Genomic DNA, 17,534 nt, shown 5'->3' with positions numbered 1-17,534 from the left:
ATCCAAGACTTTATCGGAGCCTTTGAGTTGGCAGAAGGAAAAGCCTGAGCTGATCCAGTGAAAACCCCATCCTGCCTTAACTGGAATACTGATCACGTTCTTCTGGTCTTTGGCCCTCGTAAAATTGCTAATTCTTTAGAAGTTTGTTGAACCCCTAATGTTTGGACAAAACAGAGGCTACACTCCACATTCCCATGTGCCCTTAGCAACCTCTCCGAAAATCTCAGACAGTATAGGGCTTGCTCTGCAGGCCAGCTGCCCCAGAGTTGCTGCCTGTTTCCACCTTGATCTTCACTGGGTGGGGAGCCTGGTCACATCTGAACGCCTGGTCTCTCTACCTTCCACCCCTTCTGCGTCTCTCTCTCTCTCTCTCTCTGATAGGCACCAACATCATGCAGTTAGTTACTCACCCAGAGCGTTATCCTGGACTCCCCCTCCCTGTTAATTGTGCCTGTTCCTTTGAAGCCGTCCGCTGCTGTCCACCTCCACCGTTCCCTTCCCTCAAGTACGGCAATGTTTAAGTATGTTTCTGCCTTTGGCACCCCGCCCCGCGCCCCCCGTCCCCGCCAACTCTCCACGCAGCAGCTAGGTGATCTTCGTGAAACGTCCTGCTAAAAACCCTCTCATGCTTCTTACGGGATCAAGACCAACCTCCTTACCGCTGCCAAGGAGGCCCTGCTTACTTCTTCAGCCTTGTCTGCCACAATCTCCTCCCTGGCCCGCAACCCAAACCCCCTTTTCAGGGCCTGCTTTCTCAGTCTGTGTGCTCTTACCTGGGAAACGCCTCATCTCTCGTAAATAATGAGAACTACCCCTGCTGCGCCCTGGCTTACATGCGTTGTCTCACATGAGTCCGCAGCAACGCTAAGACATCACCTTCATTCTGCAGACGGACAAACTGAGGGTGGGCCCCTTAGCCACGTCACAACAATTAATGAGTGGAAGGACCGAGACTCGGATTCAGGCTCACGGCGCCAGAGGCCACGGGCTCAGCCACCGAGGGCCAGCCTGCCCGCACAGCCCTCCATTGCCGCCGCGCCTCGCCAGTTCCGAGCCTGGCCGCCCAGGCGTGGGAGGAACGAGGTTTCTGATTGGCCGCCTCCGGCGACGGCTGGCGAGGGGGCGGGTACCAGGGCGCGGGTGCGTCGCGGAGAAATGACGCAACGCCGCGGCTCCTTAAAGGCGCCGGCCTCTCGCGCGGCGGGTGGCGCAGGCGCGTTCCGGAGGCTGCCGTGTCTGTTCGCAGCGCTGAGAGCCGGGCCGCGCGGACGGGACGCGCGCTGGACGCGGGCGGCTCCAGGGGTCCGTTGGGGCGGCGTCCGGAGCCCGACGGGCGGGCTGAGGAGGGGGCGCCGCGATGGCCGAGGGCAGCGCCGTGTCCGACCCGCAGCACGCCACGCGCCTGCTGAGAGCGCTCAGCTCTTTCCGCGAGGAGTCCCGCTTCTGCGACGCGCACCTGGTGCTCGACGGGGAGGAGATCCCGGTGCAGAAGAACATCTTGGCGGCGGCCAGCCCGTACATCAGGTGAGCAGGGGGCCGCGCGGGGCCGCGCTGTCCGGAGCCCCGGGGCGGGCCGGGCCGGGCCGGGCGTGTCCCCGGTGCCCCCGGGCTCCACCCCGCAGCCGCCGGCGTCCCTCGGGTCGCCGCCGAGCGCGGTGTCTCTCCCGGCGGACACTCCGGCCGGGCCCCGCGCGCTGCGGACCCCTGTGGCTTCGGCCGGGCCGGGCCGGGCCCGTGCCGCCCGCCGGACCGCAGTCCCCCCGCCCTCCCTCCTCGGGATCCCACCGCCCGGAGCCGGCCCGGGCCTCGGAGCCCCGGAGGCCCCCAGACGCCGTCCTGGGCCGGACAGGGACCCACACCCGCGAGCAGGGCGGGGCGGCGCCCGAGAAGAGCCGCCCCCTCGCCCGGGCCCAGCCCGCGGATCCCAGCTGAAGTTTGTCGGCCGTTCGCCTCCACGTCGACTCACAGCGGGCCGGGCCCGGCGCCGCGGACGCGGCCAGGGAGCGCCCCTCTAGCAGAGAAGCCGAACAAACACCTCCTCTCCGGGTGTGGGCGGAGGGAAAACGCTGCTGGATCTTTTCCTTAGGATAGACGATCCGAGGAAACCCCCCCAGGCCCAAGTTCTTCTCAGAAGTGACTTTTCCACCTCTTGTGGGAACTACGTTTACTGGATGATGGGTGATGCCTTAGACGGCCAGGACAGGGAGGGTGGGAGGGAGTGGCGGAAGGGAGGGGATATGGGGATATATGTCGAAATACAGCTGATTCACTTTGGTGCACCTCAAAAACTGGTACAAGAGTGTAAAGCAATTATATTCCAATAAAGAGCTTTAGAAAAAAAAAAGTAGTGTATTATAGACAGACGTTAAAGTAAGCTGTAGCACATTTTAAAAGACTTATTGTAATTCTCAGGATGCTTTTACAACCCGAGGACCAGGAGATTTCAGCGACTTAGAGAAGGCATTTTAAAACAAAGCTTAACCTGATCAGCTAACGAGGTGATTTAAGGGTTGGTAGGACAGTGCTTATAGAAGTGTATCCCATCTTGTGGGGGTGGTTATGTTATAACAACTTTCTTGCAAACTGGGTTGCTCTTTTAATAAAAGAAAAAAATGCTAAAAGCTGGAGAGTTTAAACTGCCCAGTAAGCTGGTTAAATATAGACTAATAGTAGAGAATGTCACTAGAATTGACAGGTCAGAAAAAGCGAAATGATGTGCACTATATTATTAGTGCTTTGTCCTAGCAGAACTTGGTACACAGGCTGCATGTTTTTAACCTTTGTGTTAGGAGACATTTGTGCTAAGTCAGAAGCAGTTAAAGTGCTCTGGTAACTTCTGGCTCCTCCTGGCTCTCTTTCTGAAAACCACTTGCACTCCTTTGTGAGTTTAAAGCTGGGGTTTGGGTGAGTGGTCATTATTAGCATGGGATTTACATTGCTGACATGACAGATAGCACATAGCTGGCAATTCAGAGCTTTGAGCAATCAATATAAAATTGGAGTCAGCAGGCCAGTGTCTCCCCTGTATCCAAAGTATTTCCTGTTTGGGAAAATGCTTAAGAGAACTACTTTAGATGTATTATTGTAGCTCTGTAAGTGGCATCCAGCTGGCTTAAAAGAAAATTGCAAATCACCAAATACATGCTCTCTGTTTCCTTTCTGTGCTTCATTTTTCTTCATAGCACTTACCACTGTAATATACCCTGTATTTTACTTATTTACATTGTGGATCTTCCCCAACCACAACGTAAGCTCCACGAGGCCAGGGACTTTCCTTTTGTTCATTACCGTGTTTCACTGGCATGGAGAAAGACCAGTGCCTAGTGGTTAGCAGATGGGTTGAAGCAGGGGCTGCCTTCCTTTATGCCACAGCAGATTGGACATGAGAGGACTGGCCCTGGTGCGTTTCCATTTCAGATGCTCAGTTGTCCCTGATGGAGAAGAGCCCTGCACCTGCTTTCTCCTCCCAGCTTCACTCTTCCTCTGCGATGACTACTTCTTGGCTTCAGCTCACTAGTCTGATAAATAAAGGATAAAATGTGTCTTAGTCTCATTTAATCTTTAACCACTCTGTGAAGATATAGGTAATAGTGCTTTGAGCCACTCACAGGTTTACACACAGGTCTCCCAAGGTAGTGCTGTCACTGCGATGTCTGCTGAATTAGGAAAAGCGGGATGTCCACTTGTGACATGGTGGCACATACGAGAATATTTAGTAATGCGAAATGTTATTTATATTAGCAGTAATTTAGGTGCGAAATATTACTAATCATAGTAGAGCCAAAAGGGACTTCAAACCGCCCAGTCCAGTTCTGTTACATTTCAAATAAAAAAGTGGAGCTTGGTGGGCATTAATGATTTGTATTACAATGAGGTTACAGCACTTACGGTTGAACTAGGATTAGACTCCAGGATAATGACACCTAGTCTCCTGTTCATTTACCATACATGCCAAGTTACAGCATTACTCACGTTTAACTATTCTTTGTGTAAACTCTACCACTTACTGACTTACAATGTTATGATTTATGTGCTTATTAAGTACTTTCACATACGGTCTCACTTTGATTTTTGTTTTCAGCCATCTTATACAGTAGGCAGGGCAGATATTTTTGACATTTTACAGATAAATATGAATTAGTCAATATGTGTTTTTTCAGTGACTAACTGCTGTAAGTTTATTTGGCTGTTGAGGTATATTTGTTCTTGGGGTTCTTTTAAAATTATCAATCTCAAGGGTACTCAAAGTAATATGACTAATTTGTGTTACGACTTAGAAACAAACTTTAATTTTTGATATTGGGCTTTTATAACATCTCTGTTTTGTTTGAATGGAACTTTAAAGAACTATATTGAAACAAAAGAAATTTGCATGTTCTAGAACTTGATGTTTCTTTCCCTTTCCAAGCTTAAGCATTTAGGCCTGTGATGTCATTAATATATGGATTCAGTGTTCAAAAGTTTGGTAGTTTCTGAAGTTATACAAAAATCTGAGTTTTGTTTAATGTTTTCAGTTAGCCTGGTTTTAGTAACTGTCATATGCTCTGAAGTTGTGTGGTTTAGAAACAGTGTTATATATTGTTTCTGTATCATCCACCAAGGGAACCGGTCCAACTTTGTCACACTAGGAATTGAAGTACTCATTTGGCATACTTTCTACTTAATATAGAAGTCTTTAGCTTAACGTACTGGTTTAATCTTTTCCTGCGCTTTATCTTTGGTTTAGCATTAGTTTTTCCTCCCGATCACCTTAGCAATCATACTGCACTAGAAGGACTTTCAGTATAAAAGGAAAAAGCCAGAAAAACCCCAATTCAGCAACAAAACCCCAATGATAACCTGAAAGAAGATTGTGTAGGGTTTGTGTCACACAGCCTTAAGATTCAGATGCTCCAGGGAGGACGGACAGGAGCTCTCATAGTTCATCACTCAGCTCAGTAAGCGGGATGCTGCTTTCCCAGCATGCCCTCTGCCCAGCATTTTCTCATGATCCCTGAATGACATTTTTCCCTTGGTTTCTTTGGAAAACCAAATCTAAACGTAGCTGATGACCTTTAAGAATGATGACACTGAATTCATAGCTAAAACGACCCGTAACAACACTTTCCTTTCTCAGCAACCCTGAGACCTTCTGGGAAAGGTTCCCTGAGGCTTATAGGAAATTTCCCTTTCTCTTGAATATTGCAAAGTTTGCTTTACTTCATGTCTGAGGCTCTTCTCATTCTGGCACAGTTCCCGTGATCTGGTGTGGAGTTCAGACTCCTCTCTTTTTGTGAGCTGTGTTCTTGGGGAGTAATGTATGTGAAAAGTATTTGGAAATGAATTGCCGTGTGATTCTGCAGTGGCATTGTAGTGGCTCTGTACAGGTTCCAGTCTCGTATCCACTTTTGGGAATTTGGGGTTTTCTAGGGAATCTATTGGAACATGAGTTTGTTTAGCTTTTAGTCCTGGAGAGTAAAGGAAAGAAAGATTTTGGGATCCTTTGATGAGTTAGCTAACAATAAGAATGGCAGTTTATGTCCCATGTTTTTTGAGAGAAAATTGGTCTAGTGAGGGTGGAGTGGAGACATTGGGCCTAGAATCCAGCCTGGATCATCTTGGACAACTTTTCTGGGCTTTAGTCTTCTCGTCTGTGAAGTGAGGTTGATTGGGCTCTGTGCATCACATGTTTGTTCTGCTTCATGTGTCTGTGTTGTGGGGAGGGGGTCTGTCTCTGGTCTCACAGCTTTATTATATCACCTGAAGTTTTGCTGCACATTGATGTTAAAGCTTTTCCTTTGCCCTGTCACACAAGACTTGGTTGGGTATTCTGCTGTATAAATCCAGCCCTGTAGAGTTGTTTTGTAACAAGCATTTATTTTATGCAGTTAATCTGGATGCGTTCCAAGGCCTAATTATTGATGAGCCTGTTTTGCCATTTAAATCTGAAATTTGACTCATAGATGATGCTGATGAAACCTCTTAAGGAGACTAACATGATCTCTGTAGGAGTCCAAGTTTCATGGTGATGTAGAAATCGTTATCATCCTTTCTCTGGGTACTTGAAATCCGCCCTGTAGTTTATGAGCACTGAGGTCCATTCGTATTGTCTGCTGTGTGCAGGGCAAGCTGTCAGCCCCCAAGTCTCTTTTTTTTTCACTTGTGCTTTGAGGTCATAGTCACCTGCATATAGAGCAGCTCATGAATGATTGTCATAAGGGTTTTGTATAGCAATGGTAACCTGTTAAGTTATTTAGTACTGAAGGGTTCAGCTAGAAGCTCCAGGTTCTGAGACTCTTCCTGAATCCTGAGCAGTCTTTAAATCAGATCAGCTGCACCTTGGTATCCTCTGATGGTGATGGGAAATCCATTGGGCCTGAATATCTTTTGATGAACCTAGGCTTATTTGTTTTTATCCAGCTACTATAAGGCATCCCTGACAACTGCTTAAAAAGATGAAATCTGTCCTGAAAACCTTACAGTCACATGGTTCAAAATGATCATCTCCATTCTTCTCCCCTCCCCCCTCCTCCTCCTCCTCTTTAGTGTTTGTAGCCATATTTGATTAAACCCTGTTCTTAATGTTTTACAAACCAGTATTAAAGTATGTTCTCTTTCAGAAGATCAAAGAAGTATTCTCTCTGGGCTTCTAAGGAGACTAAGAGCTTGTAAATTGGAGCTCTGAGTTTAACAGAGATTCCTCATTTCCGCTAAAAGATATGTGTTCATTTATACAAGGCAGCGGTTGCCACTCTTAGTAGCCGTGAAGGCTCTAATTCTGGACAGGTTCTTGGAAGGTTTCAAATGATGAAACAAATCAATAAAATTCTTGTTAGACTAGTGAGTCTAACATAAAGTGAAGTGCCGAATGTTTAGATTTATGGTAGAACTTTTCTGAGGGTTGTTATTTTGGGTAATAGTAATGTGACAGAAGTAAATCCTAGCTCCACTGAATACCAGCTGGTAAGTTCTCACTCTTTTACCTATACCTTTTGACTTCTACCTCTTCTTCCAGTGTGTATTTTCCTCTGCAAGTCCTCTTCAATGTTCTTAAATTAATTTTTATTATATAATTTAGAGAGTCAAGCACAGTGCTTTTCCATATAGAAAGTCTGATTCCTTGAATTTGGATTTGGATAATATAGACTAAGCATTCCAGGTTACAAAATCACCTTATCCGTTGTTTAAACTGTTGATCAGTCTGTCTTGCGGTATCAAAGTGAGGCTTAAAATCTATTTATAATCCATAAAGAAGACATAATTAGGACAAATAAGGAGTCGTCTGGCTTCTGACTACCATGCAGTAAGTCCTTTTGGGAGCGGCTTCATCCTTTGGAAAGATACAAGTCTGTCATTTTGTGCACCAGAGCTATAATATAAATGAATAATTTGTAAGTTGGAGTTCTAGGTTAAGGGTGGAGGTGCGGGGGTGTGGGTATCACAAGTGGCAGCTTATGGTTGCAGCCTTGAATTTGAGTGCCTCCCGTGGGTCCTCTGCCTCCTAAGACACGAAGAGTCCAAAGAAGGAAGGAAATCAAAGGCTCAGGTAAAGATGGCAGCTGTAACTCTATGGAGGGTAAAGGTCGTTTGTCCATCTAAATGTCCTGTGTCGCTCAGCTGGAGTGCTTGACCCCTGTGCTCACAAGAGCAGAGACTGAAGTCATTTTCCTAAGTATTTATTGCCAAAGAATGTCTTCACCACAGAATGATGGTCTAATGTTGGCTCCTTCCATTTCTCTGTGGGAATAAATTATAATATTTTTTCTTCTTTTTAGAGATTTTAGAAAAATAGAATACTTAGGGAAAATAAGATCTTGGTGAAATAGTTTGTTAGATAAAACAGAGTTAGCCTTCGGGCGGTAAAGCTTTGAGAGGCAGCATATATCAAGTTAAAGTGGGGAAGACTGGTTTTTAAAAATAGCCTGTTAAAATGGGGTATAGACCAATACAGTGTCCTTTGTTTTCCTTTATAGAGTCAATGTGCTAATGGATATAGAACCTTAACTGTACATTTTTGCTCATAGGTATTTTGTGATTCTCTCAACTACTAAGTATTTTGGTATCTTTTTATTTTTAATAAATTTATTTATTTATTTAATTGGCTGTGTTGGGTCTTTTTTTGCTGTGCACGGGCTTTCTTTTAGTTGTGGTGAGCGGGGCTACTCTTTGTTGTAGTGTGCGGGCTCCTCATTGCGGTGGTCTCTCGTTGTGGAGCACAGGCTCTAGGTGCGTGGGCTTCAGTATTTGCAGCACATGGGCTCCAGTAGTCGTGGCTCATGGGCTCTAGAACACAGGCTCAGTAGTTGTGGCGCACGGGCTTAGTTGCTCCGCGGCATGTGGGATCTTCCCGGAGCAGGGATCGAACACGTCATTGGCAGGTGGATTCTTAACCACTGTGCCACCTAGGAAGCCCTGGTATCTTTTTAAGAACAATTTTAAAGACCATTTGACGCTTGTGATTTTTATGTTAACATAAGTTGAGTAGAAATATTGTAAATCAGTTTTATAGTCATATTCGCATTCATCAGTAACCCGTTGCCTGAGCCTCTGAATAATTGTAAGTTGTCTAGTATTACTGAGCTCAAAATATTTTCAGACTTTTGTCACAAACTGTTTATATCAGTTGGTCCCTGAATTGGAAGAAACCTCATATTTAGAGTGTGAGGTTGGGATGGAGTCTCCTCTAACACTTAGAGTACATTCAGCGGGAGGGGCCAGCAGTGTGAGGAAGGTGGGATCGAGCCGTGGGAATCCCTACCAAAAAAAGGTCATTGATCACTGATTTCCACTGTCTCCTCACCGGAGCCCGCTCTGTGTCAGGGGTGGAACTGGAGGCCAGCAGGACCCATAGTCTTCCTGAATGTTGCATTTGGTTAGTTAAGGGTTGAGTTTCCCACCCCGCTCCAGCTTTTCCTCCAGTGCTAAAGCTGGTGTGGGAAGTTCAGACTTACCCTTGCAGATTAGGGACTTCTTTCAGGTGTGGTTGTTGGTTTATCTTGTCTGTTTTCCTGCCTGGCTTCTTAACACTGCTGCCTGTATGAGCAGAGCTACCTGTTCCTTGCCTGAAAGGGGTAATCCCTGTTGCTGGCTGAGAGGGAGCAAAATTCTCGTTTCTCTCACCTCTTGCAGTGCAGCAAGAACAAAACATGTGCTCCACTTCCTTTCCATACCGTCTTTTTACCTGTTGATAGGAAAGGGGATTATGAAAACGTGCGCCACTGTCACAGCTGTTGGTACATTCTTTAGAAATGTCCTCACCGCCTGCACCCATGTGCTTGTGGGATTGAGCTCACCAATAATAAAGCACAGTTCAAGAATCAGCATTGTCAGAAGCCATTGAAATGTGCCATGTGTTCATTCATCACAGAGTTCCCTGTAAAGGGACCTTATGTAACTAGTGTCGACTAGGATTAGGCATCCGTTCAACAAACATGCAGGAGACACTGGGTATCACCAACACTGGGTGCTGGGGGGAGACGGGCAGGAGTTTGCATTTCATGGTTAGGGAGTGTTATGCCTTCCCAGGCTCTGTTGTCTTTCTTGTGTGCCAGCTGCCTTTTGAGTGTATATTCAGTGATCTCCCACAAACACTGTCAAAACAGACTGAGCACGTGCAGGTCAAAATCACTCAACTTATTTTTTCCACCTCTGTGGGGCCAGTAAAACAATGAAACATAAAACTGACAGGTTTTAAATTATCTTTGATGTTCACTTAATTTTTCCCTACTGTATTGTGTTGTGTGGTAGTACCAGAATTTCAAGAATGGGGAAAGAAGAGATTGACTTTTATTTTTGGAGTAGTCCCTTCTGAAAGTGCTCTAAAAAGTATACTTCAATGACACATCTGATCATTCGCTACTTTGTTAGTAACCCCAGTTAATCACATTTACAGAAACAGCTGTTTGTAAGTGGAGGACATATATTCTTGGTCAAGGTTCCCCAAATGCTCGTTCATTCATTAAACTTTTCTTGAGCGTTTATGTGTGGCGCTGCCGTGCTCTGGGCATTCAGGGCTCCGACATCCGTGGAGTCCAGCTGGGGAGGCAGACAATGAAGAGGTCCAGTTACAGAGAGACGTGAGGGATGGAAGTAGTTGCCGCTGAGGACTGGGTGAGGGGAGCACCGCTCTGAGGAAACACCATCTAGTCTGAGATCTGGAGGAGGAGGAGGTGGAGGAGGGGATTCAATGTGAGCAGAGCTGGGGGCAGAGGGGGAGGGCACAGGGAAGAGAAGTGCCATGGTCCGGAGACAGAATCAGATTGGCACACCCAGGGAGGTGGACAACACCATCATGGGGAGATGATGAGCGGTGGGTAGAGTGGCAGGAAACCAGATCAGAGGGGTAGCGGGGCCTTGTAGTCCTGACTTCAGGTTGGCACGTGCACTGCGCCCCAGTGAGATTCAGCATTCGCTGGAACACTTCCCAGAGTGGCCGTGTATCGGGAGCTGGCTGGGGAGGTGGCAGGTGTGGGAAAGAGACCTCAAAATTTTTTCCAACTTAGTTTGATCCGTGCAATTAGATTTTATTATAAGGGTTTAGGTTAGGCATTGACGGGAGCCATTAGGAGGTACTGCACTGGTTCCAGCAGGAAGTGAGGGTACCCTGGGCTAGGGTTCACCCGCGGAGTTGGGAGTGCAGTGGCTGGAGTAGGGAGATTGGCAATAGGACTTGTTGGCAAGCAAAGGGAAAGACCCAGGAGAGCCCAGGTTCACTTCCTCCTCATCCTCAGTGAACAGCACTGATCATCACTTTCTGAGTATAAGGACAGCTGTAAGAGACTCTGTGAAGGACGGAGTCTGTCCTCGGAGTTTACAGCTTCGTTGCGAAGGAACAAAGTATAGACCCAAGGCTATGTTAATTGTATAGACACTCCCAGGCTTAGGAGTTCCTAGGAGGAAGGACCACTTGCGTGATCCCATGAGGTTTCATGGAGGAAACAGAATTGAGCATGGCCTTGGGGAGGAGTTGGAGGTGGGTGGGTGGGTAGGTGAAGAGGGGGGCAAGGAGAAGAGTTCGGGTAAACAAAGGTGTGAGTGCGGGGACTTAGGCATGTGCTCAGGGTAGTAAGTACACCACCTGGACTGGACTAGGGCTTGGATAGGGATGGCGGGAAGTGCGGGAGGACTGGCAGGTCAGGACAGTCTTCTCCCGTGCCAGGCTGGTTCACTTAGATTGTCATTCAGTCACCAGTAGTACTGAGTACAGTAGGAACAGAGCTCTGCTTTGAGAAGGTAACTTGGTTGTTTGTTCACAGCACCGTGAGGGGGACCGAAGTTGCTGACTGAGTCGGGTCAGCCCCCCCGCGGCACTGTCCCGGCACCCCGGGATTAGGGCAGGAAGCAGCCAGCTGTTAATTGGACGTGGGAATCAGGCTGAGGAAAGGGAAGAGCTAACAGGTTCAGAGCCCAGAACAATCTGTGGTGTGTTCAGTTCAAGGTAGCATTGCTCTGTCAGCACCGTCATCATGCTCTCCTGGTTCTTGGAGACTCTGTGGAGTGTGACACATAGCTGTGAATGTGTGTGTTTCTCACCTCTGCCTCTGTCGACCTCCTGCTTTTTACTAGCAGAGGAATTCCTGTTCATCCTTCAGGACCCAGTATTCCTTCCTTTGTAACATTTTCCCCATTTTGCCAAATAATCTCTCCCTCCTCCAGGCTCCTCTGTAGCGTATGGCTACAGTGTAGCATGTGTCCATCTTTTGTTCAGTGGGGAGAAATAGAACAGACAGATGTACTGGGTGCTTTTAAAGCGCGTTTTATCTCTAGGGCCAAGAGGCACTAAATCCATTAGTGGAAACTCTGTAGGTAAGACAATGGAGTTGACTGCAGTCTAAGTACTGATGAAGAAGTAGACGATTAGAGTTCAGGGTGCCGTATACACTGCTTCCTCGCAAGATGAAACTTTTGGCTGTGGTGTTTTACTGTATAGCTGAATGTGTGTATTGGGGACTGGGGGAGAGGCACAGAATAAACCATCTTAGAACAGATTTTTAACCCAGAAGAGAGTCTTTAATTTTGGACTGTTTTAGATGGTGCAGTTAAGCTCAACAAAGTCCATTTCTGGTGCCAGGAAACCTTGGAGAAGGGACCAAATTCTTTATTCAGAAGTAGTAGCTCCAGTGAGAGAGCTTTTGTCACAACATGACTAAAGAATTAATAGAGAAGCATTCATTCCCTTGACAACATTTTGGAAGGCACTTTCAGCTTAAGGTTGTCTAGAGGAGTTTATAATGGTAGATTATAAATTAAGGAGGGGCCAGAAGCCGAAAGATCATTTTGAAATGCTGAAGTGAAACTCATCCTGAGCTGCCTCTCATTTATTAAAGAGAACTGAAAGGGGGTGTGTTTCAGGCTGTAGTTGGTTCTTGTTTGTTTTTTGTTTTCCTACTCCCACTATCTCCTCTTTAAAAGAGAAGAAAGTATTTCTTAACCATCACTTAATGCTTTGGTTTGAACTGTTTTGAAAGAATGAACACAAAGACAAAAATAAATTCACATAAATTCTTCTTTGAATTTATTCAGGAGTTCCACTTTGCCTTTGAAAAGGTATAAACCTTCTTTCTAACTCTTTACATTGGGAAGAGGGAATAGAAAGCGAGTAGAAATACGGACCTACTTCTGCAACATGGAATTTCTGTAGTCTTCAGTGCCATGTGTGTACGGCAGCAAAGAAGAACCAGGTCCACCAGTTTTTAATTAGAGAAGACTTGTAAGAATGCCCCTCAAATCAAAGGGGCTGACTCTTGAGGTGGTCATTTCCATAGGCTCTTATGGTTATAGAAGGAACCTCTTTTAAACAGCATTTGAAAAGCCATACCTGAGCAGAAAATCTGGAACTGTCTGACAGGTCAAGGCATGAATGTCTTTCTTTTATTTCCAAAAGGTCAGGGTGTGACCAGAGCAAGGAATCAGGCTTGTTTCATCCTAGAAGAATTTTTTGCTTCACAAGTTGCTGCATCATGAGTCTGTCTTTGAACTCATCTTAGAATTTTAACATGCATTTTCAAACCTTGTTTTTTAAAAGGTAAATTTTATCGACTGCTTTACTTTCAGACTGACGAGAACTAGGTGTAAATTTTAAGAAGTTTTTGTACAAAAAGCTTTATGGAAACCCACATGAGAGTTCAATTATTTCTGTCACCCCAAGTTCTGGTTCTGAAGCATATACTTAACTGTAACTATTGCTACAGTTGTCATCTGTGCATACATAGTATTTCTGGTTCATCTGCTCATTTGCAGTCACTTTGTGTCCCTCTTACACCTCCGTGTAACGCCCATGACAGTTGTTTATTGTGACATCCTTATTGCTGTTCTGTCATTTGCTTCCTCATTCCCCTTTGACATTTTAATTTTCACTTCTTTTTTCTTCTGGATAGTGACACTGTAAACAAATTAGAAAAAACCAAAACCTCTTGGTTCTTTTTTCTTTGTATTTTTTGTGGGTAAACCCACTTTGGGGGCTCAGTCCCAGGCATTCCTGTTTCTGAAGCTAGGAACCGACTCGGTCTTGTATGAAACCAGGTTACTGTCCAGGAAGACGGGATTATCATATCAGGACCCTGGCAGTGTGTATCTGTTTTATTTTCCCCCTCAGATTTATTACCATTGCCTGGTCACTTTTGCAGGTGATTTCTCAAAGTTATTACTATTTTGTTAGGCTGGATTTTTAAACGTTGTATGTTTGCTATGGTAAAAGTATTTAGAGCAAGGTTTGGCAAACTTTTTCTCTAAAGGGTCAGAAATATTTTAGGCTTTCCAGTCCACCTGTGGTCTCGGTTACATATGCTTCTTTGTTCTTGTTTTAACAAAAACCTTTTGAAATATAAAAACCATTTTTAGCTCACAGGACATACAGAAACAGGCTGCGGGTTGCAGTGCGTCTACTGTGATCTAGAGTATTTGAGTTTTTAAAATTTGGACAGAAAACCTTTAACTCTAGCAATCATCTTTAATGCTGTTTGAATATCATGTGATGCTTTGCGTGCCGGTCTTCCAGGGAGCAGAGGCTGGCAGTCACGGCTGGGTCTCCCTGACTCCCTCCCCTGCTCTCCCCCCACATTCATCTCTTTCTTCTAGGGTATTCTCTTGTGTATCCTCTTCCTTCTCCTTTAAAAAAAAAAAAAATTTTTTTTTTCCTTCCTTCCTGGCTTCTTTCCTGAGCATAAAAGTATGCTTAAGTCCTTTCCAGTGCCTGGCACACAAGAGATGTGCAAATGCTGAATGAGTGTGTCCGTTAAAAGCAAACATCCTATGCGTCCTCTTCTAACAAGAGCACGATTTCCTTGACTTTGCGCCAACAGTTCTTGAAGGAAGAGTCTGTGTCTCTCGTCCTCAGTCTCACCTCCTGCTTCACTCTGCCCGAAGGCTCCTGTGGCTCCTGTCTTCTCACTCCATTAAAACTGTTCTTTTAAAAATAGCTAGACATCATGGCCAAATCAAGTGAAAACTTTTTTTTATTGAAGTATAGTTGATTTACAAGGTTGTGTTAATTTCTGCCGTACAGCAAAGTGATTCAGTTATACATCTATATAATTTTTTTTAATATTCTTTTCTTTTGCGACATTATGGTTTGTCACAGAATATTAAATGTAGTTCCCTGTGCTATACAGTAGGACCTTGTTTATCCATTCTGTATATAACAGCTTACATCCGCTCACCCCAGCCTCCCACTCCATCCCTCCCCCAACCCCCTCTCCACAGGTCTGTTCTCTACGTCCATGAGTCTGTTTCTGTTTCATAGATAGGTTCATTTGTGTCATATTTTAGATTCCACGTATAAGGGATATCATACGGTATTTGCCTTTCTGTTTCTGACTTACGCAAGTGAAAACTTTTAAGTGCTTCTCCTGCTCAACCTGTCGGCTCTGTTTATCACTCTTGGGCATTTTCTTGACACTCCAGCTCTCCAGGCTTCTGCGACACCTTTTGTCCCATTTCCCCCACAGTCTCCTTTTCTGGTTCTCTCCCTGTGTGTCCCTAGACGTGATGTGGAACAAGCTTCTGTCCTCCCCCGTACTCTCCCCATAACAGTCTCATCTCCTCCAGAAGTGCCGCTGCCCCCTCTCTCCTGAGCCCTAGGCCTGGACATCCAACGGCCAGCTACACAGCCACCCCAAACCCAGGCAGGCCCGCCTCCCTCTGCCCCCAGGTAGATTGTCCTTCATTACCCGACTCTCCAGGAGAAACCGGGGAATCCTTGGGGATGCCACCTCCTCCCTTACCCTTCTGGAAGCTACCTCCTCGTCACCGTGGCCGCTGCTTGTGTTCTAGCGTCCATTAGTCCTGAGTTGTGGCAGGATCTTTGCTGGTCTGTCTGCCTCCATGCTCAGGCTCCATCAGTATCCCAAAGCTGCCGCCAGAGTGATATTTCCAGAGTGTAATTACATAATGCTCGCAGCTACAGTGTCTTTGGGGATGTGGTTGATTCAGGCGCTGGGGCAGGAAGAATATACTGTGTGCCTTGAGTATTTGTGCCAGAAAAAAAGGAGGGGCTCCAAAGAAGATAGAGGCTTTTAAAAGGAACACAGAGCCTCCCTGAAAGAAGTCCCGATGGCCAAAGCTGGAACGATTTGAGCAAGAAAGTGAATAACAGTAACGTTGGATTATAATCACTAGGATAAAGAAACACCTGTGTGTCTATGGATGCGCGAATGAATGGATGGATAAATAAGTAAATAAATGGGGGCGAAGAGACAGTTCTTTCTTACAGAATTTCAATTAATAAATGTATAAGAAGAAATAAGAGGACAGAAAATCATCAGTTGAACCCCACAGTAATAATTGTTGCAGGCAAGATCTACCAATGGAAACTAAAGTTAGTGGGCAAGAGTTTGAGGAGAAAAAGGATATTTGCATATTTTCACACTACCTCCTCTGATATATTTATTAATTACAAAGGGAAAAATGGTAACTTATAGTGGAGAAACCCAACAGATATCACCTAATCAAGTGGCCAAGGTTAAGGTCGTCAATAATAACACATTGACATCACGTTCTCCCTAATGTGAGGAGCTCAGCGTCACTTCGGTAGTGTCCCACCAGAAATGCCCAGCCTCAGTCTACTCATAAGAAATTAAACCCAAGTTCGGGCACATTGTACAAAATAATTGGCCAGTGCTCACCAAAGTGTTGGGTCTTGAAAGATGAAGAAAGATTGAGGAACTGTCACAGGTTAGGGATACAGCAGCTGGGTGCAGTTTGGAACCCTAGATTGGGTCCCTGAACAGAGAAAGGACATTGGGGAAAAGCTGGTTACATTTGAGTAGAATCTATAATTTATTTAATGATATTGTGCTAGTCTTTATTTCTTAGTTTTGATCATTGTACTGAGATTATATGTTACATACTAAGTGAAGTAACCCAGACAAAGAAAGACTAAGATCAAATGATATTGCTTCTATGTGAAATCCAAAAAAAAAGATACAAATGAACATCTGTAAAACAGGAAGAGACCCACAGACATAGAAAACAAACTTATGGTTACCAAAGGGGAAAGGAGGAGGGATAAATTAGGAGTTAGGAATCAACATATACACACTACTATATACAAAATAGACAACCAACAAGGACCTGCTGTATACCCCAGGGAACTCTACTCAATATTTTGTGATAACCTATAAGGGGAAAGAATCTGAAAAAAAAAAAAAAAAAGATATATATGTATGTATAACTGAATCACTTTGCTGTATACCTGAAGCTAACACAGCGTTGTAAATCAACTATACTGTAATAAACATTTTCTTAATTTAAATTTGTTTTTAATTTTAAAAATTAAAAAAACTTTTTTTTAAGATTGTGTAAGTTATTAACATTAGTAGGTATGCTCCGTGAAGGGTATACAGGAACCCTACAATTTTTAAAAAAAAATTATGAGTTTAAAATTATTTTAAAATAGAAAGATTTTTAAGAAACTCCTCATTGAGTGTCTCCATTTCCATCAAGGTGAAGTCCAGATTCTTTTGCATGGTCCCTCGACTTGGGTTTGTTTGATTTCTTAGGATTCTCTTGAGGTTACACGTTTTTGGCATGAACAGCACAGGAGCGATGCTGGGTGCTCCTCGGTGCGCCGTGCCAGGGGGCCCGAGATGGCAGTTTGTCCCGACATCAGTAGGGTTGGTCTGTTCACGTGGTTAGAGACGGCGTCTGCCAGGTGAACCCACGCCTTTTCTCTTTGTGATTAGCGTGTAGTTTATGGGGTGAGACTTTGAGATTATATAAATATTCCACTCCCCATCAACGTTCACTCACTAGTCTTAGCATCCACTTATGCTCTGTAACTATCCTTCCTTCTGTGTTTATTAGCCGGACTCCTAAACTTTATGCTTAAGCAGCTGGGTAGGAAATCGTACTGGTTACCACAGTGGGGCAGCCCGGGGAGGAACAGGCTTTCAGGAGGCTGGGACAAAGATTTATCGTGGGATGTGATAGGTACTTTATCTAGAGGCTTCAGATGGGGAGGTTGGGTTTAAAACCCAAACTCCTAGAAATGACTGGTAACATTTCATTTTACTGACATTAAGCCCATGGTTAGACGTGGTAGGCTGGTCAGTTCCTCA

General features: G+C 45.1%; 1 protein-coding gene across 3 annotated transcripts in view; it reads left to right on the top strand.

Annotated features, from left to right (window-relative positions):
* Positions 1–1,093: 1,093 nt before the first annotated feature.
* The window catches only part of GAN (gigaxonin), a 68,635-nt gene continuing 52,194 nt past the window's right edge, over positions 1,094–17,534 (top strand). For 2 of the 3 annotated variants that reach the window (XR_009049701.1, XM_057712132.1), the window contains exon 1: positions 1,100–1,524. Coding sequence is in view for 1 of the 3 variants with exons in the window: in XM_057712132.1 (XP_057568115.1) it covers positions 1,358–1,524 (167 nt within the window). In the remaining 2 variants the exon portion in view is untranslated. Of the gene's footprint in view, positions 1,525–17,534 lie in introns of all 3 variants that reach the window. The other variant, XR_009049702.1, reaches the window with a different exon arrangement.

This window comes from Hippopotamus amphibius, chromosome 16 (assembly GCF_030028045.1).
Source record: "Hippopotamus amphibius kiboko isolate mHipAmp2 chromosome 16, mHipAmp2.hap2, whole genome shotgun sequence".
Classification (NCBI taxonomy): domain Eukaryota; kingdom Metazoa; phylum Chordata; class Mammalia; order Artiodactyla; family Hippopotamidae; genus Hippopotamus; species Hippopotamus amphibius.
This window is presented reverse-complemented; position numbering and strand designations above follow the sequence as displayed.